The 22,347-nt window shown below is 51.9% G+C and overlaps 1 protein-coding gene across 3 annotated transcripts; it reads right to left on the bottom strand.

Annotated features, from left to right (window-relative positions):
- Positions 1-65: 65 nt before the first annotated feature.
- Positions 66-14,121, bottom strand: Mfge8 (milk fat globule EGF and factor V/VIII domain containing). Of its 3 annotated transcripts, none has more exons than XM_013118975.3 (10): positions 13,968-14,121; positions 10,778-10,897; positions 10,375-10,506; positions 8,118-8,291; positions 7,720-7,901; positions 7,266-7,421; positions 6,556-6,700; positions 2,571-2,755; positions 944-1,093; positions 66-841 (listed from the first exon to the last, which is right to left on the bottom strand). In XM_013118975.3, exons 1-10 carry the CDS (start codon positions 14,038-14,040, stop codon positions 704-706), a joined length of 1,455 nt encoding a protein of 484 aa, XP_012974429.1. In that variant the 5' UTR covers positions 14,041-14,121; the 3' UTR covers positions 66-703. The 3 variants fall into 3 exon arrangements, with proteins under 3 accessions (XP_012974429.1, XP_021087304.1, XP_005077840.1); XM_021231645.2 differs by having other exon boundaries at positions 8,118-8,273; XM_005077783.4 differs by lacking the exon at positions 8,118-8,291.
- Positions 14,122-22,347: the final 8,226 nt, after the last annotated feature.

Genomic DNA, 22,347 nt, shown 5'->3' with positions numbered 1-22,347 from the left:
CAATGGGGGGGGGGGGCAGAGAGCAGCAGTCTGGCGGGGACAAGGCAATGAAGCAGCACCGAGGCTCCAGGGGAGAACACAGTGTATTTTGGAGTCTGCCTATTAACCTGAGCAGCAAGCCAGCAGAGGCCCCAAAGCCAGCCAGCCAGCCAGCCAGTGCCCACCTGCTCTCCCATCCCGCCAGTCCCCTTGTCATCTGGGGCTCCAGAGCAAGGGTCAAGAGGCATCTCAGATAAGAGGCAGGGTCTGGTGACCCAAGGGGTGGCAAGCAGGCATGGGCCTCCTCTTCCCGGAGGCCTGGAATGGAACATGGGGGGAATGTGTGGTGTGCAGAGAGGGGGGCAGGAAACCGGAGGTCCCTCTACTTTAGTCTTGAGTCAGCCCCCCTGGCAGGGGGGTTAGGACTTGGAGCAGTCGGTAGGGATGGAGTCCACATACCCGCACTTTAGCCTTCTTCCCTATTCACCTCAGACCCATCCGACTCCCCAGAATGCCTGAGAAAAGGGGCTGGCAGGAGGCCTGTGGAGGCGGCAGGCAGGGCAAGGCAAAGGTGAGCGGCAAGTCTGGTACCCTGTCCCCCTTCCCGCCTCCAGCCCCAGTCCGAGGAGGAGGAGGGCTGAGAAGGCAGCCGGCCCGGGAGGCAGGGGAGGCGGCCTCGGCCGCTGGCTGGCTCTCCCGTCGCTTGGGCCGGAAGGACCGAGGACTAACAGCCCAGCAGCTCGAGGCGCAGGGTGATGCGCCTGTGCCAGGACACGGGAAGGACGCGCACATAGCGAGCCATGAAGGGCGCCTCAAAAACATTCTTCTTGTGCGAGTTGTTGTCCGAGTTGCCACGGAAGACCTGGAAACGATTGGCGTGTCAGGAGCCCCCACAGTGAGGCCGTCTCCCCACCCCTCAGAGCCCTGCAGTGTCCCAGGGACTGCGGCTACACAGGACACCCACCTTGTCCGTCCCTTGCTCCTCATACATGGTCCAATGCACACCGTCATTGCTGTGGGCCACCTTGTAGGATGCCACATACTGGATCTGCCCGAAGTCACGGGCCCCCTGCGTGATGATTCCTGTCACCTGCCTCTGAGTGCCCAGGTCAACCTGTGGAAAAACACTGTTCTAGCTTGGAGCCTCGTCAGGAAGGGGTAAGGACCTGTTAGCCTGTTTCCTCCTTGTGCTGGCTAGTCTTACGACAACGTGACTCAGCTAGTCACCTGACAGGAGGGAACCTCAGTTGAGAAAATGCCTCTATAAAATCCAGCTGTTAAGACATTTTCTTAATTAGTGACTGATGTGGGGAGGGCCCAGCCCATTGCGGGTGATGCCATCCCTGGGCCAGTGGTCCTGAGTTCTATAAGAAAGCAGGCTGTGCAAGCCATGGAGAGCAAGTCAGTAAGCAGCACCCCTCCATGGCCTCTGCATCAGCTCCTGCCTCCAGGTTCCAGCCCTGTTTGAGTTCCTGTCCTGACTTCCTTCCACTATGGAAGTATCAGCCAAATAAACCCCAACTTGCTTTTTGGTCGTGATGTTTCATTGCAGCAATAGTAACCCTAAGTGAGACATTCACCTATAAAATGAACATAAAGCCATGTATGGTGATGCCCACCTGTAACCCTAGCACTTGGAAAGCTGAGGAAGGAGCTGAAGGCCAGCCTGGGCTAAATAGCCACACCCTGTTACCTCAAATTATCAAAAGGGGATATAGTTCAGCGGCAGAGCACTGGTCTATCATACCCAAGCCTGGGTTCTAACACACAAATGCAATGGTCCGAGTATGTAAAAGCGCATAAATGTATAAAAGTGCACTTCGACACATGGAACTCCAGCACTCCAGTTTAACGCCAATAAAACTCAGTGAAGCGTGTTTCAGAGGTCCAGGCCCTGGCCAACTCTGGCAGCTCATGCCTCAGACATGTACTGGGGTCTGATGAACAGGCTGAGAGGCCACAGCCTGCAAGGCGCGGGAACTGCTTCTGAAACCTGCCGGGGGCTGCAGTCTGATGCGGTCCTGAGACAGAGCCCAAGAGCACGTGGCTCCTAATAACTCCAAGTCCGACTGAGCACCCCACCTGCAGTCAAGTGTTTGTCCCCGGCCCTGACCATCCTAACCCCTGGACACACAGTACCCAGATCCAAGCTACAAGCCCAGTTCGCTCCCAGCCAGGAGGTGAGCTCCACACAATCTGCCAGGACTCAGTTTCCTCATCTGTAACCCTTACCTCTGGTTTTCCACCCTCTCTGAGATTTCCCAGTTACACCGAGTGCTTTGCTCAAGCGGTGAGGTCTCTGCCATCCTGCCCCACTGTCCACTGGTAAGCCCTGCCAAACATGTGGCAGCTGATAGGAACGGAGCTACCCCCAAGAGTGAGTGAGCGAGCGTGTGAGCGTGCGTGCGTGCGTGCGTGTGTGTGCATTCACACCCTTTTTCCCTTGGGGCCTTGGTGGAAGCAGGATCAAGAGAAACAGGGAAGCATGGGAGTTAAAAAGAGAAAAAGCAAAGAAAATCTAGGCTTTTGGGGAAATCCCTTTCAGAGCAGGAGGCTGGGCTGAGCAGGTCACAAGCCCCGCCCACTCCCACCTGCAGCCACTCCCTGTTGGTGTTGCTCTGGGCAGTCCAAGCGTTGATCTTGCCCTGCATGTCCAGCCGCGCATAGTGGGGGTACCAGCCAAAGGCACGCAGGTTCCAAGTCTTGTAGCTGCTGGAAGCTGTCATCTGGTTGTCGGGAATCGAGTTATTCTTCAGGCCCAGGGGCTCAGAACATCCTGTGGGCGAAAGGGACTGTCACCAGCATGTGTAGGTACAGACAATAAAGGAGAAAGGGCTGTGGTTCCTTAGCACCGTTCATTTGGTCTAGTCTGGGTTTGCTTTGGTTTTTGAGACAGTATTTCGTACAGCCCGGGCTGGCTTAAACTCGCTTTGCAGTCGAGGACGACCTTGATCCTCACCTACACCTCCTGACCTGGCTGGACTCACAGCACTCCCTCTTTTCTCTCTGAACACAGGTGAGTCAAGACACCTCACACGCCTGTGCGCTTCCTGACATCATGGATTTACTTCCGACACAGAACACACCGACCAAGGAGCGACCAACAACCTCATTCTATACACGGGCAACTTGAGGCGGAGAGACATTGCCCACTGTGCCCGCATTCACACACATCCCTCACGCTAGACCCGTGAAGCCCCGTATGGGGCCATCCAGCCACGTGTAGCAAACACTCCTACCCTCGAACAGCTGGGGAGGAGTTTGGGGCTGCTTCTGTGTCCTTCCCAAAAGCACTCCTTAAGATCCAGTGGAAGGCCCCGGCACACCCCAGCATTTCCGGTTGCTGCTGCGTATACTCAGACAGTGGCCTTTGTTTCCCTGCTCGGCCCCCAGGGTCACTCTCGGGAATGGCTGAACAGGTAAAAGTTGAGCAGGAAGTGAACTCCCGGGAGGATAACGTGTCTCTCACACCTGGCCACCTCCCCACCCCACAACCTAAGGAGCTGAAGAGTGAGGCATGGGCACTGAAGAGCCGCACTTCCATGTGGGAAGTCCGTTCCCTCACTGTCCCTCAGATGCCTGCCTGTCACTTTCCACCCCATCAGGCTGAAGGTGACTGCTGAGCTATTCCCTACAGAAGGCAGAGGCCAGGGAGTCATCAACCTGCTTCCACAGAGGTTCCCGGGCTGTGAGCTCATTCATCCTTTGGGTCCAGGACAGGGACATTCTGAGGTGGCCACTGCCCAGCGTTGCTTTGCAGAGACCACGCATTTGTACCCTGTACAAACCACCCGTGTCCAGGGCCTCCTGGAAGCAGACTGCAGATTATGGACACGGGAACTGCAGAAGCCCTTGCCTCTCCCCGAGCCAGCCTCTTCCTCTGCAGCTCTCCTCAGAGAGCACAGGTGATCTAACAAGCACGAGCAAGTCAGGTGCGGTGTGCACTCCTGTGACCATAGCACTTGTCAAGCTGAGGAAGAAGAGTTGCAAGATTAGGCCAACCTGGGCTATGTAGCAAGACCCTGTCTCAGAGAAATTAAAGAGAGCGACTCCGGGGTGTAGCTCAGTAGCGGAGTGTCTGCCCTGGCTTCAGTCATCAGCACTGGAAATGTGAAATTAAAAACTGTCCAGGGTAGAGACAGAAGGTGCTGCTGAAACACTGGCCCATGGAGCTCACCATTCTCCAAGTCCCTGTACACAGAGCATCTAGCCCCTGCGTTTCTTTTATCCTCCAACAAGCCCCACCTTTGTCCTTGTAATTCTCCATCTAGAACATTCTAAGATCTCCCTGAGACTGGCTCTCCAGCTGAAGAATCCCCACACTGCCCCCATCACCACCACCACCACCTCCTCCAGAGTTCTTGCTGCTAGCTGACCTTTCCCCTTGTTTTATTTATTTACTTATTCGTTGGTTATGTGTACCTGAGGGTATGTATAAGCACCGTATTTATCTATTTATCAGTGTGTGTGCGTGAGTGTATGTGTACACACAGCATGTGTGCAGTACCCAGGGAGGCCAGCAGAGAGCGCTGGATCCACCAGAACTGGACGGACGGTGTGAGCCACCTGATGAAGGTGCCAGGAACCAAACCCAGGTCCTCCAGAAAAGCAGCAGGTGCTGTAACCACTGGGCCATCTTGCCCAGCTCCTGACCTTCCTTTTATCTGTTCATCTCACCTAGACTCCCTTGAGAGAATGCAAGTCTCACTTGTGTTGTTCCTTAAATCTAGGCATTCAGGGGAAACCTAGGAAATGTCTAAATTAAAGTCACGTCACCAAAGATACTGTCTGCTAAAAATACTCACCCTGCTGTGGGGAGCCTTGTGGGTCCCCAGGACACCTGGACCTCACCCCACCCACATGTACAGCGCACAGGCACACACCCCACATGCATCAAGTGAGGCGCCCCACCCCCACCGACAGGCTGGGTCACAGAGGAAGGTGGGCCAGGCCTGGAGGAAAGCCAAGGACACTGTCTGCTGACTGGTGGGAGGCTGGGCTTGCCCCACTGTGAGCCCCAAACGACTCACGGCTTCACTACCCTGTCAACTGCGAGACCCAAAGGGCTCAGGCCGGCCACGGCCCCATCCTTTGCCAGACACTACATCACATAAGGCAAAAGGCGCCGGCCCGGAGAGGGATAACCTTCCTGGAAGAGACGGTATTCTGAAGAAACACAGGTCTCCCCACCTGGATACCAGACCTCTGAAACAATGGCCCCCAGAAATGCAAGCTCCCCCAGGAATCCCATGCCGGGGGAAGAAAAGGGAGTGGGGGGAGCGTGCCTCCCTAAAAAAGGCTTTACACAGCCTACTGGCTTGTCAGACCAGAATGAGACCGAAGCCCAGAGAACGAGGAGTCAGCAAACGGTGGCGAGTGCTTAGACGTGCATGTCCCTGGCCCTGTTTAAACTTTAAACTCACTCCGGATCCCAAAAAAAAAAAAGCGAACCTGAGGGGATCACTGGATATCCGTCCATCGTCCCTCACACGGCCACTGAATCAATCTCCTCCCACTTTTTACTATTGATTTGGCTGTTTCAATGGCTTCTCGAGGACAGGTGGCCAAGTCTGACTTCCTATGGTCATAGAAGCATACTAGCTTAAATCCATACTGGGGGGAGGGGGGTGGGCGTTGGCGGCGCACGCCTTTAATCCCAGCACTCGGGAGGCAGAGGCAGGCGGATCTCTGTGAGTTCGAGGCCAGCCTGGTCTACAGAGTGAGTTCCAGGACAGCCGGGGCTATGTAACGAGACCCTGTCTCAAAAAGCAAAACAGAACAAAGGCCACGGCTTGAGCATAGTTCCGTGGTGGACTGTGTGTGTGCCTGCATTCACAAAACCCTGAGTTGCTAGCACTTGGGAAAGAGGGAAAAAAAAACAAAAAAAAAAACTGAGAAGCAGAATTCAGTCTGCGTGGTACTGGGTGGTATCTAAAATGAGGTAACAGGAAACAGTGCCACTAATAGGGAAAAGAGGCATGCCAGCAGGTCTATAAAGATGATGAGCTCTGCAGCCCAGCAGAGCCAGCGCTATATATAGTTACCCCGGGTGACCAGCAGATGGCACTGTGGCTGCACAGAGAAACAGGTCTCAAGAGACAAGAGGTCCTGAACTAGATGGCAATTCGGGTCAGCTCGACCTCTTCAGAGGGTGATCTCCCTGGATCAGCCGCAACCTGTCCCTTTTTGGACCCACTTTGGCGTCTGAAGCGCCTGCATGACTGCTCAACGAAGGTGGCAGATGCCTGAAGGGAAAGTACTATGCTTATACCTCCCATCTGGGTATCTCAGATGAATAATACACTCATTCAGTCATTCGTTCGCCCCTCATCAAAGATTTACTAAGCACCCACGTGTTTGAGGCCCTGGAAACACAGCAACAAAGAAAGCAATTCCCTGCAATCGTGGAAGTCGCTGCCTGTTCTAGAAGCACCAGGAAACGAAGTAAACAGAAACACTGAGGAGGGAAAGGCCCATCCGCAATGCCCAGAGCAATGGGATGGCAGACAGCCCACAGCGGGGATACCTCGGCAGGACTCTGTGGGCCCCTGAGCAGCTCACAAAGTCAGCACTCACCATTCAACTCACAGCCCAGGAGCTCGAAGCGAAGGGTGCAGGCCCGGTAGCACGTGACAGGGTACAGCCTGATGTACTGTACCTCCAGAGGGGGACTGAACATGTTAACCTTCAGGCCGCTGTTGTCAACGTTCCCCAAAAACTCCTAGAAGGGAAGGGGTAGGACTGGAGAAGGAAGCGGGTTTGCCAGCCCGCTCCTGGGCCTATTCCTCTTCAGGCCCGAGAGGCCAGCGTAAGTCTGGAAGGACAGAGTCCACACAGACCCAGCCTGCGACCCTGGCTTTGCCACTCCACAGCCTCTAAGATATGTCCTTGTCACACCTCCCTTGGTCATCACAGGCCCCAGGCCTAAGCCCTGCTCACACAGGGCTAACTAGAGCGCTTCCGTGTACGTTCTCAAAGGGCTTTATGGTAATAATTTTCTGACAGACGGAAACACGGACCTGTACAGAATCTGTATACTTGGTAATTTTACCAGCACGACTGTATACTGTAGCCCTGAAAAAAGTCTGCAATGAAGCCCAGCCCCACAACACTTAACCAGCTCATGGCACTACTATCACATGATAACCTCTGTAACCAGAGAACATGAACACAATCTGGGCCTGACCATTTCTAGATACTGACTCGCCTCAGCCCTATCGCTCAGATTGCTTCTCAGTGCTAGACTCTTAGGGGTGTTGACTCCAGTAGCCCCTCTCTAGGCCCACCTTCTCTCCAGATCCGCTCGCATTCTGGATAAACTCGAACTTGCGTCCGTCGAGGCTATAAGCCACCTTGAAGGTCTTTAGGTATTCTGCCTTCCCTGCGCGGCTGGCACCCTGCGTAATCACCCCGGACACCAGCATCTTCCGCAGGAGGTTCACCTGGACCCCGGATAAGAAAGGCAAAAGTCCCCTCATCTTCCAGTTCTTCCCCTTAAAATCCAACTGGCTAGCTCCTGAGACCCGCCCCCAGGCCTGTGGGTAGTACCCAAGCCCCGTCATCAAAGAAGACCATCTCTCCTCATCCTCTGCCCACCCGCTCCAGGCCCGAGGCTAGCCCTCCACATACAGACACGTCACCCGTGGTCACCTATCATCCTGCATGGATCAGGTTCTGAGGCCCCAGTGAAGCCCCATTCACCTCTCATCTTCCCAATCACTCTGCCCGGGGTCTTCTTACCTGGATCCAGGGCTTGCTGTCGTAATCGCTGGCTGTCCATGCATTGACCAGCCCTGAGCGGTGCAGACGAGCCAGTTCCGGGCCCCAGCGCTGAACGCCCAGGAAACTCACGTACACAGACGAGGCGGAGATCTGTGAGTTAGCAATGGCGCCCCCTTCCATGCCCAGCTTTGTGGTACAGCCTGTAGGGACAGAGCGACCATCAGGTACCTAAACCAACATTCCAGAGCCCAGCTTCGACCACAGGACAAGAGGGAGAACAAAGCATGACCTCTGATGAGGACCTGGAGACAGAGAGAACCTCAGACCCTCACTCAGGACAGGTAACACCGAGGGACACCGACACCGAGTGGGAGAGTAATGGCACAGGACAGAAGGGGTCAGCAGAGGTGACTCACTGGAGGCTAGACTGTTGGAAAGACCAGGGTTGGGGACCGGGGTGGGGACAGCTGTGGTGGACAGGTAGTCTCCTTCCAGGTCGTAGTAGATGGTCTGACTCACTGGTAGTAACTTCTTCTTCAGCACCTCGGCTATGGCTTGCCCAGGAGGTGTGGCTTCGGGAGAGAAGGTGCCTTGGACAACAGCAAACAGCAAAGGTACCCCACACCTTTTGAAGATGTCTTCTCTTCATCTTCTCAGTGTGTATGGCACTAGAGATTAAACCTGAGTATGCTGGGCAAGGGCCCTACCACTGAGCTGCATCCCTAGTCCTTATGGAGACAGGGCCTCTCTCAGCTGCCCACGCTAGCCTTAGACTTGCACCAATCACAGGCTTTGGGCATCACACCTGACTCTACGTGGTACTCCCTACAATCTCCTGACTCTACGTGGTACTCCCTACAATCTCCTGACTCTACGTGGTACTCCCTACAATCTCCTGACTCTACGTGGTACTCCCTACAATCTCCTGACTCTACGTGGTACTCCCTACAATCTCCCCAGCACTTTCTGGGGAGAGGATGAACACCACTCTGCCTTCTTCTACATCCTTTGCACCCCCAACCACCCACTAGTGAGCGTGTCCGCAGCCACAGTCACATCTCCTCTGCATCACCGTCGGCATGACACCAGAAACTAGGGGCAGTGATCAAGCCTGCTGGCAAGAGGGCCTTTCCATCCCTCTGGATACCCACAGTGGATGCCCAGGCTTCTGCTGCCAGGGGAACCCAGGGACAACCTACAGAACTCCAGCAAGGTTCTACCTATCTTACAGAGAAGGTTAGGTAACAAATGGGGCTGGACACCCTAGATCTGGGCCAGGTTAGCCTGCTGATGGGTCTCCCATATCCACACCCAAGGGACCCAAAGGTGCAGCACCAAAACAATGTAATAAACAAGGGAAGGGGGCATTAGTGGCTCACTCCTTTAATCCCAGCACCAGGGAGGCAGAGGCAGGCGGATCTCTATGAGTTCCAGGCCAGCCTGGTCTACAAGAGCTAGTTCCAAACAGCCTCCAAAGCCACCGCAAAACCCTGTCTAGAAAAACAAACAAACAAAAAACCAAGGGAGTATGAGGTCCCCTGTGCCCCTCATCCCTGCAGCCTATGTGCACACCACCTATCCCTCTCTGCTCTAGCTGCCACCATCAGGCCTAGAGCCAACTCTAGACCTGGGAGCCAGAGAAAGCTCCACAGCTAATTCCCACACAGGTACACCATGGTTAGCTCAGCTCCCACCCAGTAATTAGTAGGCTTACCTGGCTCCACCCAGGCCTCCATCTGCCTTAGCAACCCAGAGCTTCCCCATTCTCCCCGCTAAGGATCTCAAACTCATCTGGCTTTACTTCAGTCAAGACCAGGCCTTTGCTGTCTCCTCCTAAGTCAGGGGCACCCCAGGCACTCTGCCCACATTCCCCCATAATGGGGCCCCCATACAGATGGCCTTATACAGGTCAGTAGACCTCAGAGTCCAACAAGACACCTGCCTGAAGGAGGGGGAAGAAGCCACCTGCCCCCTCCCCCACAGGATGTCCACTGGCTGACCTGGATAGCTGTAAACAACCCCCACCACACACACACGCACGCACGCACGCACTCTCCACCCCTTCCTCCCTCCCCTTGCCTGGACACAGCCCTTCCCATGTGACAGAGAGGCTAGGAAAGGCCCTGGTATGCTTGGAGCAGAGTTGGGGGCAGCATGGAGAACTACTGCCAGCAATGTTAACTGGCACTCACCCAGGCCACTCTGGGGCCCAGGGGACAGGCAAACAGGTCAGACAGGGTCAGCTCCTCCCTATGCCAGGCCTCTAGCCTTTCTATGGCACTGGGCAACCCAGCCTGCCTAGACCTCCCCCTCCTCCCTGACCCCTGCGAGAACACCACGGGGCCCAAACCCGATTCACTGAGCCTTGGGCTCCAAGATAAAGAGCACGTCTGTTTCCTTTCACTGGCAAGAAAGTCCCGAGATTTAACTCTGACACTGTGTGTCTCTGACTCAGGGACTTGGGAAGTGGCATTCCCTTGGCCTTAGGGTCACCACACTCTAATTCCCCTGCAGTGACACCAGCCCTGACCTGAAGTCCCAGGAGAGAAAGCCAGACCTTAAGCCTGGTACAGGCCAACAGGATCCTCAGGGCCACTCTGCCCATTCCTCAGCCTCCATAGAGGAAGGCTCGCCACAAGTGCCTGTGCCCAGCTGCAGACCCCTGGTACTCACTGATCTCACAGTGGGTGCCCGAGTAGCCCAGGGGGCACTGGCAGATGTACTGAGTGAAGATGTCTCCTCGATGTGTGTCCTCAGTCACTTGGCATTTAGCGTCATTGTAGCAAGGGTTTGGGAAGCAGGGTCCTGGAAGCGAGGAGGCAGAGGAGATGGGAGGGTAGTCAGAAAAGGGCTGGGGACAGTCCCAAGGGCAGCATGTGACCAGCCTCATCTGATCCATCCCAATCAGTCCCTTTTCTTCCCTACCCAGTCATCCTGGACCTAAGAGAGTTGCCAAGAAGATGAATTTGCTCAAATACTGGCAGCACTGGCTTTTCCAAATAGCTGGGAGTTTCTACTGGAACAAGAGCTACCCGTCGGGAAGAGTCAGGGGAGGCAGGCCACTGGAAGCAGGTACCTTTCTCAGTCTCGTTGCACACAAGGCCCGTGAAGCCCTCGGGACAGAGGCAGATGTCACTGTCTTGGCCCATCAGGCAGGTCCCACCATTCAGGCACAGGCTGGAGTCACAGAAGTCACCTGCAACAACAACAGTCCAGACGTGATCGCTCGGTAAACACTTGGAGACAGGAGTTAGCTGTTAGCCTAGCCTCAAGAAGCCAGGGGCTGGGGAGAAAACGCAATGGCAGAGCTCTTGCCTAGCATGTGCAAGGCCCCGGGTTCAATCCCCAGCACTACCGAAAAAGGAAAACACGGGCTACAGAAACAGCTCAGGCTAAGAGCACTTGCTGATTTTATGGAGAACTGGGCTTTGGATCCCAGTACCCACAAACAGGGAGCTCACAACTGCCTCTAACCCCAGTTCCAGGGGGAACTCACAACTGCCTCTAACCCCAGTTCCAGGGGGCTCCAACGCCCGCAGCCTTCTCAGACACCTGTTCTCACGTGCACAGCGACAGCTGTACATCATTTTAAAAAAGTAAAACAAATCTTAAAAACTAAAGCGGGGAGCTGGAGGGATGGATGAGAGACTAGGAGCACTTACTGCTCTGGCAGAAAACCCTGGTTCGGTTCCCAACACCCACGTGGTGGCTCACAATCATTATAACTTCTGTTTCGGGGGACTGGTGTCCTCTTCCAAACGCTGTGGGCCCCTGCGGGCAGGTGGTGCACATGTAACACACTCGGGCTCACACACAGACACAGACAATAACGCAAACGTTTTTTTAAAGACAGAATGAAAAGGATGACGAGCTGTCAAATGGGAAACTAACAAAACTAACATTCTAGCCGAGCGTTGGTGGCGCACGCCTTTAATCCCAGCACTCGGGAGGCAGAGGCAGGCGGATCTCTCTGAGTTCGAGGCCAGCCTGGTCTACAAGAGCTAGTTCCAGGACAGCTTCCAAAGCCACAGAGAAACCCTGTCTCGAAAAACCAAAAAAAACAAACAAACAAAAAAAAAAACTAACATTCTAGAGAGAAGCAGATTCACTGAGAACATGGCATGTCAGTTCGGATGTGACTGAACCTAGGCCAGGCTCACAGGTTAAGAGTGACAGGCTTGTTTAGACCGTATGCTGCCATCAGTAAGTAGATAGCTTTTTAAACTTCCTTAAGACTCCCCAGAATTGGCTTGAGTCAGTGTCTCTGTCTGTCTGTCTGTCTGTCTGTCTGTCTGTCTGTCTCTACCCCCCAACACAGATCCAAGATTGAAAGGAGGAAGGCTGAAAACCCCACGAGTAGGCTGCTAGGCCCCTGAAGAGTAGGAGGTCTGGCTCCAGCAGATGACGCCCACAGGTTGAATGGCGGGAAAGCACATTAGGGCAAAGGGAACAGGAGCACTGGACTGAGGAGTTGGGGGAAGGCTGGAAGGGACACCAGAGTTTTTGGAGAGCTGTAGGTGACAGATGTACACTGTCCACCAGGATGGAGAACACAGGAGGGGTGGGGTGGGGCTGAGCTCACCCGGCCTGTGATCTGAAAGACTATATGCAACTCTCCAAGCAGCTGGCAAACCCTCCCATCTCCATATCCAGGACGGAACTGCGGGCACCCTGCCTCAGATGCTCACCTTGCTTCCTTCCATCTGTCCTGAGTTCCCTGACACTGGCACCAACCAATGAACAGCCCCCAGGTCTGCTGTACAGGGGTCCTTGGCAGGACCTTAGCATCCTACTAGACCGGACCCCAAACCTGGCACAACAATCAAACCTAAGAGATCTCTTCTCCTCCCCACAGTCGCCCAGCCAAGGCCCAAGGGAGCTCAGGCTCCCCAGCTGGCGGCAGGCAACACCATTAACGAGCACCAGCCCACACAGCTCCACCTCAGCAAGGGCCTGGGGATCCAAAGGCGCTGCAGCAGAACTATTAGTCACCGGCTTTAAATAGCAGGTTAATCCCCTCTGACCTGGAAGGGCAATCACAGCCTCACGTGGAAGCTCCAGAATGGCCAAGGCCTAGGCACCCTGTCCCAACAAAGGCCCTTCTTCCAGCCTTCCTCACAGCTCACCTGGAATCAAACCAGGGGTTCAGAGAAGAAAGCAAAGTGCATGGTGGCCAGCCACCGCCAGTGTGGGAACTGTCCTGGTTGAGGCTGGTCACCTGCACGGGAGACCAGGAGACCCTAGCGCCTCCACAAATCCTACGGGATATCAGGGTACTGCTCTGGGAAGTGCCCTCTGGGATATTTGGTCAGGGGGCAGGTTGTGGCGAGGATGTGTGGAAAGGGTCAGAGGAGATCCAAGCATCCTCCAGCTGAGAGGAAGGACCACAAGTTCCCGGTTGGTGGAAGCTTGAGGCACTCAGCCTTCAGCTCCATCCCCGAGGTCAGATCCTGTGCTGGACGACAGAGCTGGGTCCAGCCGTGGTCTCTCCTGTCTCAGCCGACTGTTTCCATGAGAAAACGATGGAGGGGGCTGCTCGAAGAGTCCCTGAGCTCACCCCGCCCCCACGTGGGCACAACTTTCTTTAGATGAACTGCCCAGCAGCATCCTGCAAGAGGCCCATATGTCTACCGGGGACCTCAGAGCGGGGGAGGAGGGCTAGGGAAGATTAAGCAGACAGCCAAGGCCAGCCGAGTGGGAGGAAGCACTTTTCTAAGTTCCTGACCAGTCCTACCTACAACCCAGTCTCTCGAACGGGCTCCTCGGTCCTTCCCCCCCTTATCTAGTCAAACACCGACAAGTGAGGCGCAAAAGTTCATTGGATTCTCCAGCCAGGAGAGTTAGGGAGAGTTGCGGGGAACGTTGGTTGGAGAAGTTTCCGTACAGGAGTCCTAGACTTTCCCAAATGGAAGGTCTGGAGAGCAAATGCAGTTCGGTGGCCTCATTTTACAGACGCGGTAAAAAGAGGCACGACGCAGCGGATTCCTTTGTTATGCGTAAGTCACATCCCTGGGGCAGGCAGGGCTGTCACCGGGTGTCCAGGGTCACCGCCCAGTGCACAAGCCACTATCATTGCCCCAAGACCCCAGCGCAAAGTGCGCAGAGACTGAGCACGTCCGCCTCTCCTACCCAGGCGCAGCCCCAGCGCGGGTCCCGCAGGCTTTGCTCAAGTTTGTCAACAGTAGAGGTGGAGGGAGGGCGCCGCTGAGAACTTCCGAACGGCGGGCAAGAGGGGCGAGGCCCAAAGGGAGGCTCGGGAAACTCACCGGACGCGGCAAAGAGACCGGAGGCGCAAAGCAACACGCCGCACAGCGCAGCCAGCGCACGGGAGAGCTGCATGCTGCGGCACGCGAGGAAGGACACGAGCACAGACGCTGAGACCCGCGGGTTCCTGCGTCCGCGCCTCTCGCACGAGAATAAATCAGGCTCTCGGCTCCGCCCACTCCCCCACGTGCTCCGCCCAAGGCCAGCTCCAGGCGGGCTCTGGGCGGAGCTCCGAGAGACCACAGAGGGAAGAGGGAGGGCTGAAGTGGGGGTCCAGCGCCTCAGCCTCCCCACGAGCCACGCCCTGCATCCGGCCGCCAGCTCTCAGCCAGAAGCCAGGTCATGCTTCTTTAGTGGACTGGGTAAGAACTGCTCAGGAGGAATTTAAAAGATAGCTCAATGATGGAGTAGTGCTTCCCAGTGAGGGCCCCATAGTGAATTTCAGGTTAGTCTGGGAGTCTGTTTCCAAAATGTATTTGTTATCTAATCAAGTAATTAAATAACAGCTGTTTAGACTTAAAATGCTAATGCTTACTTGTAATCAGAGAATAGCAAATCCAGACTATAATGAGCACTGTTTCCTTTATCAGATTGGCAAGTGTCAAGTTGTTAACAGTGGAGGCTGTGGGGCCACAGGCTGAGACATGCGCCCTTGGACAGTAGAAGGCTGCTCAGCTTCTTTATTTGGTAATATCTTTCAAAATGACAAAATAGCAACTTATGCTCAGAGATACCCATTCCATTAGAAACATATATGTGAAAAATGATACTATACTATGATATCATAACATCTTTAGAAACCATGAAAAGACCAAAAGAGAAAAAAAAAAAAGGAATTGGCAAACTTGTATAAAAGTTCCAAATAGGAAACATTTTAGGATTTTGGCCGGGGATGGTGGCTCAAGCCTATAATACCAGCACTCTGGAAGCTAAAGACAGGAAAACTGGAAAGTCCAAGGTCAGCCAGCTTGAACTACACAGTAAGCCCTCAGCTACCCTGAGCAACAGAGTGAGTCCCTGTCTCAAAAATAAATAAAAATGATAAATATCTGGCTGAGAAGATGCCTCAGTGGATAAAGCAGAAACCCTTGGGAAAGCAGACAGAAGCAGAGAGCCCAACTCCAATAAAGCTGTCCTCTAACCGTCACGCCCACGCCCACACACCTGCACGCACTGATGATGACAGTAATACAATAACATTTAAGAAAGTTTCTGGCCTGTAATCCCTACACTTGGGAAGTGGAGGAAATCAGACTGAGTTCAAGGTCATCCTCAGCTAGACAAAGAGTTGGAAATCCAACTTGGGCTATGGGAAACCCTGCCTCAAAATAGTAATAAGTACAAAATAATAATGATGACTATGTAAAATTTTAGGATCTTGGTGAAAAGTAGAAGGACCAGCCTTGTCACTAGAAGATACCTCGATTTCAAGGAAATGAGTATTGTGGGACTGACAAGGGGAAAGAAATCTGAGCCTGAAGGAAAGGGGGTTTGTCACTACTGACTGGCTGTAAATTTTTATCCAGTGCAAGCTTGATCTGTATTTTAGTAATAGTATTCCAGTCAAAGTAGTAAAGTGGAAAACACACGGCTCCTGTGCTAGCTGCACACAGATCTAGGTGGGACTATTACTATTAGGACACCCTTCCTCAAACTGTTCTCAAAGAAGCCTGGTGTGTGAGTGCACACCCGTAACCCCAGTACCGGGAGGTGGGACAGGTTGATCGGGAGTTTAAGACCATCCTTGGCTACATAACAAGTTTGAGGTTAGCCTAGGCTACATGAGACCTTGTCTTAAAAAGAAGGGGAGGGGTGAGCCCCAGAGGTGAAAGGTAAGTCTCTATTGATGAAGGCACCATGCGCTTCAGAGGCTCATGACCTGGAACCCGAATCCCTCCTCCCTGAGGACTATCAGAAGGTACCATGAAAGCTTGAAAAGAAGAGAAGCAGCCAATAGTCCTACTCAGCTATGATGCTACGAACCACAACAATGACCAACACAGCATGGTAACCCTATGGCCACATTAGTGGCACTCATACCTTGGTGGTAACCGGCAGTTCTCTAATTGGACTTAAGACTACTCAGCAAGAGGGAAACCATGCCTGGTACTGAAAACACAGCCAACTACGCAGTGCAAGTCAAGTCATGGATCTTGGAGAACCTGAAAACTAAAGTCATGCTCCAAAGGTACAAAACTCTCCAGGCAAAGGAAAAGCATCAGTCCTATTCACTGACACTCCAGGACAAAGCGCTCAGCACACTGGGAGGAAAGGAAACTTCCTCCAAGGTCCCAGACGCCTGTAAACAAACATGGCTGATAGCATCACTAAGTGGGTAAGGCCAGGAACAAACAAGGGTTTCTACTCAGCCACTTCCTCTAAAGAGATAAAAGGGATGGGAACCTGGACAATCAGAACCAGAAAATATATCCAGGTAGAAAAGAAGAAAGCAAAATTGCCTCTACAGCTATTCACAGATCACATGCCCTTGTACTTAGAAAATTCTAAAATATCCACACGCAAAAAGTAACTATGAAAGCTCAGGGATGTGGTGAACAAGACTGCAGGACACAAGATTACTATACACAAATCTCTCTTTTTAAATTATTCTTTCTTTCCTTATTTATCTATTTGTTTGTTTGTCTGTTTGTGAGAAGGGGACACCCTCATGCTGAGATCTGAGGACAACTTTCAGGAGTTGGTTCCCTCCTTCCAATAAGGAGTTTCCAGGATTAAACTCAAATCATCAAATTTGGTGGCAGACCCCTTTACCCATCTCAACAGCCCAAATACTAGTACTTCATCTATTTACATATTTATTATTTTATATTATTTTGGTAACGATCAAACCCAGGACATGTTAAGCAAACACCTCTGAGGTATATGTATCCTTAGCACCCTGCCCTTTTGCTGGAGTCTTTTTCTTTCCTTTTTTGGGGGGAGGTGGGGGAGGGGCAAAGTAGCATAGTAAGAATTTGTATTGCCAAAGTAAGAGGTTATAATGGCACTGAGCATGCAGCTCTAGCCCTGGGCTCAATTCCCAGCACTGAGTGTGATGGTGGAAGCTTCACCCCAGCCCCTGGCATCCATAAACCCAAAGAGTCTGGGGTGTTATGGTGGAGGGTCCACCCAAGCCCCCCTCCCCTGTCTCCCTCCAAACCCTGCTGCATCTCAGAAAGCCGGCCAAAAGATGGCCCCTCCCCCAGAGATACTCAAGACCACTTCCACAGGGTATTTGAACTGTCCTCCAGAGAACAGACTCTGGTTTTTCAGGTCTCCCTTTTCTGTCTCCTCTCTGGGGCACTAGAAGGCCTTCCGGAAGTGTTGTATCCATTAAATGTGGGCTTTTTCGAATTCGGTTTGACTTGGTTTGATTTGGATTGCTATCAGCAGAGAGGCTTATTGGGGTGTAGAAACTTTTTTACCGAGTAAATGAACCCCAGTGTCCACATCTGTAATCCTGCTCCAGAGGTAGAGGCAGGAGGACATCCTTGGCTACATAGCAAAGGGCCAACCTGGGCCACGTGACACCTTGCCTCAAAGAAAGAAGCCATGAGTGAATGTGTAGAGTATGAAGTCCTGAGCGTATTGCTTAATATGGGTCCAGCCATGAAAGCCCCAATGCCTCAGACCCATGAGGGTGCTGAAGCTTCACCCCTCACCCAGGGTGAGGCTGAGAGGGATGAGAAAGCCTTCCTCTGGTCAGAGTGCAAATATTGGCAGTGTATGTCAAAACTAGCAACCGAAACTTCCTCCTCCCAGGTAACTACAACCTGGGACTGCTCGCCTGCCTTCTACCAAGGCTGGCTAACGCCCTCCCCCAGTTCATAATAAGAATGCAAAGGTTCCAGGTTGATGAGTGGTCGGTTCTACCCCATCGGAGTGAGCACCACTCAATCCCAGCTTTTCTGTGTGTGTCTCGTGTCCAATCTTCCTTCATTCCTTTGTCAGCCCAACCCGGTCATGCCCAAAGCCATGCAGGATGTGGAGGAGGGGGGAGGGAAGGGGGCCACACATGACTTGTTCTGGTAGCCTGGCTGATTTGCCAGCTTTAGTCATTGCTTTACATAGGTAGTTCCTCATATAAACAGGACACTACTCCATGCAAAACTCCCGGGAGTGCTGAAGCTGGAGGTGACAAAAATCTGTGCTGCAGAAAGGTACGAGGCATGTTTGGGTGAAGCTGCCTTCACATGGAAAAGTTTTTGATTTTTCTGCCTCCCCCACCCGTAAAAGAGCTCCAGGTTCTGAGACAGGCAAGGAAATCGAAATAAGGCAACAATGATTTCACCTGAACCACAAGACATAATCAGATAGATTGTCACTACTATGGGCTTTTTAAAAGCTTTGTATCAGGCTGGGAGTGTGCCTTGGTGGTAGAGTGCTTTCCTAGCACGCTTAAGACTCCAAAGTCCAGCAATCAGAAGCCCCCCCACTCACCTAATTAACATGCCTAATTAAAATTAAATACTTCAGCCTAACACCTGTTTACCTTTATAAACCGTCGTTTGCTTATATGCCTAGTCTGTCCCCTCTCTATCCAGAGGCAGTCCTTTGTCCCTCCAGGACCAACATCCCTTCCCCTTCTCCTTTTCCCTCATCCCCTACCTCATTTACCACCACGTCCTAGCCCACTCTAACCCAGTCCTCCCCCTTTTCTCCTCTTACGGATGACACCTGCAAGGTCATATGCTGCTGTTCTTCTGGGTTTTGTTTTGTTTTGTTTACGAGACAGGGTTTCTCTGTATTGTTTTGGAGGCTGTCGGCCCAGCCTGGCCTCGAACTCACAGAGATCTGCCTGCCTCTGCCTCTCGAGTGCTGGGATTAAAGGTGTGCGCCACCACCGCAGCCACTTTAACATTTCTTCCCCACCTAGTAAAGGAGCTCGGTGAAAACAGGTTGTTTTGGTGTTGTTTGTATCTGATCCAGGGTCTGTAAGGGAACCCCTGCTGTGCAGGAATCCTCTTCAGCTACAACGCTGCCCTTGAAAACATTATCCTTGGTGAGAGAGGTCAGCCACAAAGCCTCAGTGGGCACAGACCTATGATCCCAGCGTGCTTGACGATGGGGCAAATGGGTTGCAAAAGACTAGCTGGCCTTGAACTCAGAGGCCTGCCTCTGCCTCCCCAGTACTGAGACTGAAGGTGTGAGCCGCCGCCACCTTGGTGTAAGTGCGTGTTTCAGGAAATTTCAGAGGATATTGAGTGTATATCACTTATATGAAATGTCCAGGGCTAGACAGATGGCACTTGCTGTTCTTGAAGAGGACCCAGAATCAGTTCCCAGCAGCTATGTGGTGGTTCACAATCTCCTTTACTCAGCTTCCAGAAGATCTGGTGACTTCTGACTTTCACAGGCACCAAGTACAAAATGTGGTTCATATATATGTGTGTGTGTGTATGTGTGTGTGTGTGTGTGTGTGTATACACACACATATATATGTATATACACACACATACATGTACGCAAAAAAGTTCACATTAAAAAATTAAATTAGATTTAAAAAAAGAAAGAAAACAAATGTCCAAAACTGATAAACCTATAAAGACAGAAGACAGCTTCACCATTACCCAGTGCTGGAGTGACAGGAGAAGGAGGAATGTAAGGCTTTGGGCGGGGGGTAAAGATGCTGAATTCAAAAGTGGTAATAACTTTATAACTTACCACCTTGTGAGTGTATATGTTGTATAACAGTTTCCTCCGGAATTGAAACCTTCCATTTTGCAGGAAGCTCCTTTAAGAGCAGGAAGGTAAACAACTCAGAATAGCTTCAGGAAGTCCCAGAAACTGGCCAGATTCACTGGGCCTCTCCCTGCCAGAGTAAGTCCTAAACGCTGGAAGGAAGCTAAGCTGCAGAGCAGGCTCGAAGATGAACGGAGCTGCAAAGAAGAAGGTTCTGAGACCAGGCCCACTCGCTGCCTGGCAGAAGCAGAAACCATCCAAGCTGCCTGGAAGAGGTTTAGAGCAACTGAATCATTTGGGATACTCTCCAACTCCGTGAGCTGCCTGCAAACTGTGCAGTGTGTCCCAGGTTTTCAGATTTTGTGAGCTGTCATCCATGCTGGGGTGGTTTTGGATGATATCTTTGAGTCATTTCTGCTACTGTAAGTAATCCCTCACCCATATTCCTGTAAGTAATCCCAATAAAACTCATTGGTTCACCAAGTTGTCCTTTGGTCATTCATGGGGTCCCTATCTGGGGCGAGCAGATGTATGTGTTGCATCTCCCCAGGAAGTTTTGTCACACAACAGTGTATTAGAAGCCCCTGAACTATACGTTGTACACGGCTGAATGCCATATGAATTATATTTTAGAGTTCTTAGCTGGTCCTAGTGGCACAAGCCTGTCGCTTCTGTTGCTTCAGAGCCTGAGCAGGCAATTAAAAGTTCAAGACCTGGTCAGGTGGTGGTGCACGTCTTTAATTCTAGCACTCAGGAGGCAGAGGCAAGTGGGTCTCTGAGTTGGAGGCCAGCCTGGTCTACAGATCAAGTTCCAGGACAGTCAGAACTACACACACACACACACACACACACACACACACACACACACACACACACACACACACACACACACACAAAACCCTATCTCAAAAAGAGAACAAAAAAGAAAGAAATGTTCAAGATCTATTTGGGATGCACAATGTCTTCAGGACCAACCTGACCAACTTAGGGAGAAGCCCATGACTGAGAAAGAGAATGAGAGAGAATACTCTTCAGAACTCCATCTCATATGCTAAATAGAGAGTTCAAGGTCATCCTCAGCTACATAGCAAGTACCCTGGCCAGTGAACATCCTTATCCCTGCAGAGAAGGAGTTCCTAGTGGAACTCACCAGCTTCCTGCCACCCCCTTGCTGCAATCATGCCGTTACCTCATTCAGACTCATCCAATCACTGAGTCATTCAGCAACATTGAGTATGTGGTCAAAGCAGAAACTGGAAACATTAACATCTGGGTTTAACCCATCCAGGACCAGGCTCCTTCCCCAGAGCAATTACATCAGAATCCCCGGGCTAAGCCTGAGCACCTGCATTTTTTTTAAGTGACTCTGCAAGTGTTAGAACCAGTAGACAGACTCACTGAGAGAGGACAGACCTTGGCCTTGGGATCCAGAGCTGATAGCAAGCAAAGGGAGAGCTGTAGAAGGAGGGGGGTTGTGTATAATCTGACCTCTAGACAGTCCAGTGAATGGCATTTCCTCAGCCTGAGGACTTCTTGTCCCTAGCATCAGGACATCAGTATTGCAAGATTTGATTAGGTTGTCTGTGGACACTCTGATACTGGTGTAAGCAGGAAGTCCATAAACCTTCAGATTTTTGTTTTATTGTTGTTTTTGTTATTGTTTGAGATAGGGTTTCTTTGTAGCTTTGGAACCTGTTCTGGAACTCACTTTGTAGACCAGGCTGGCCTCAAACTCACAGAGATTCACCTGCCTCTGCCTCTTGAGTGCTGGGATTAAAGGCGTGCACCACCACTGACCAACTGATATTTTATTTATTTACTTATTTATTTATGTATATCAGAGTCTCACTGTGTAGACCTAGTTGGCCTAGAACTCACTTTGTAGACCAGGCTGATCTTGAACTCACAGAGATCCTCCAGTCTCTGCTTCCTCACTTCTGGAAGCAAAGGCGCACACCACCTACCTGACCCACTGTTGAAGGTTTTGAAGAGTTAAGTACAGTCCCAAAAGCCTAGAGGAGGACAGCTGAGAAAATTTGCTGTGATAGACCATGGTAGAGCTATCAAAGGGGGACAAGTCATAGGTGTTTACATGTAAGAACTGGCAATCAGGAATGGCTGTCCAGATGCTCTGAGATGCCAGACAGCACACTTAGGAAAATACCTCTATGTGGACCAGCAAGCTAGTTCAGCAAGTAAAAGGTTCAGCCCCTGGAACCCGGTAATGGTGGAGGAGAGCCCTGACCTCTACGTGTGCATGTCCACACACATACAGCGAATTTTTTTTTCAAGACAGGGTTTCTCTGTGTAGCTTTGTAGACCAGGCTGGCCTTGAACTCACAGAGATCCACCTGCCTCTGCCTCCGGAGTGCTGGGATTAAAGGCATGGGTCACCACCGCCCAGTTTACAGCGAAATTTAAAAATCACTACTATGTAAAAAGTTAAGATAGAAAAATTAATAAACCATCTGTGGTGGTGGAGCATTTGGGAGGCGGACATTGAAGAATCAGAAGTTGTAGATGAGGGAACTGGGGAGAAAGTTTGCTGTAAAGTGCTTTTCTGATGTGGTGGTTTGAGTGACAGTGACCCCTAGAGGCTCATGTATTTAATTGTTTTGTCCTCAGTTGGTGGAACTCTTTGGGAAGGATTAGGAGGTGTGGCCTTGTTGGAGAAGGTGTGTCACTAGAGTGGGCTTTGAA

This window comes from Mesocricetus auratus, unplaced genomic scaffold (assembly GCF_017639785.1).
Source record: "Mesocricetus auratus isolate SY011 unplaced genomic scaffold, BCM_Maur_2.0 Super-Scaffold_4256, whole genome shotgun sequence".
Classification (NCBI taxonomy): domain Eukaryota; kingdom Metazoa; phylum Chordata; class Mammalia; order Rodentia; family Cricetidae; genus Mesocricetus; species Mesocricetus auratus.
Note: the sequence above shows the minus strand (reverse complement) of the source record. Positions and strands in the feature narration are given on the sequence as shown.

Excerpts from the sequence above, each read along its gene's own strand:
- Mfge8 (XM_013118975.3), bottom strand. The coding sequence starts at position 14,040 with ATGCAGCTCTCCCGTGCGCTGGCTGCGCTGTGCGGCGTGTTGCTTTGC. Across the intron at positions 10,898-13,967 it reads CGGTCTCTTTGCCGCGTCCG|GTGACTTCTGTGACTCCAGC; the intron begins GTGAGTTTCCCG and ends TTGTTGTTGCAG. Across the intron at positions 8,292-10,374 it reads GGGCACCCACTGTGAGATCA|GCACCTTCTCTCCCGAAGCC; the intron begins GTGAGTACCAGG and ends CTGTTGTCCAAG.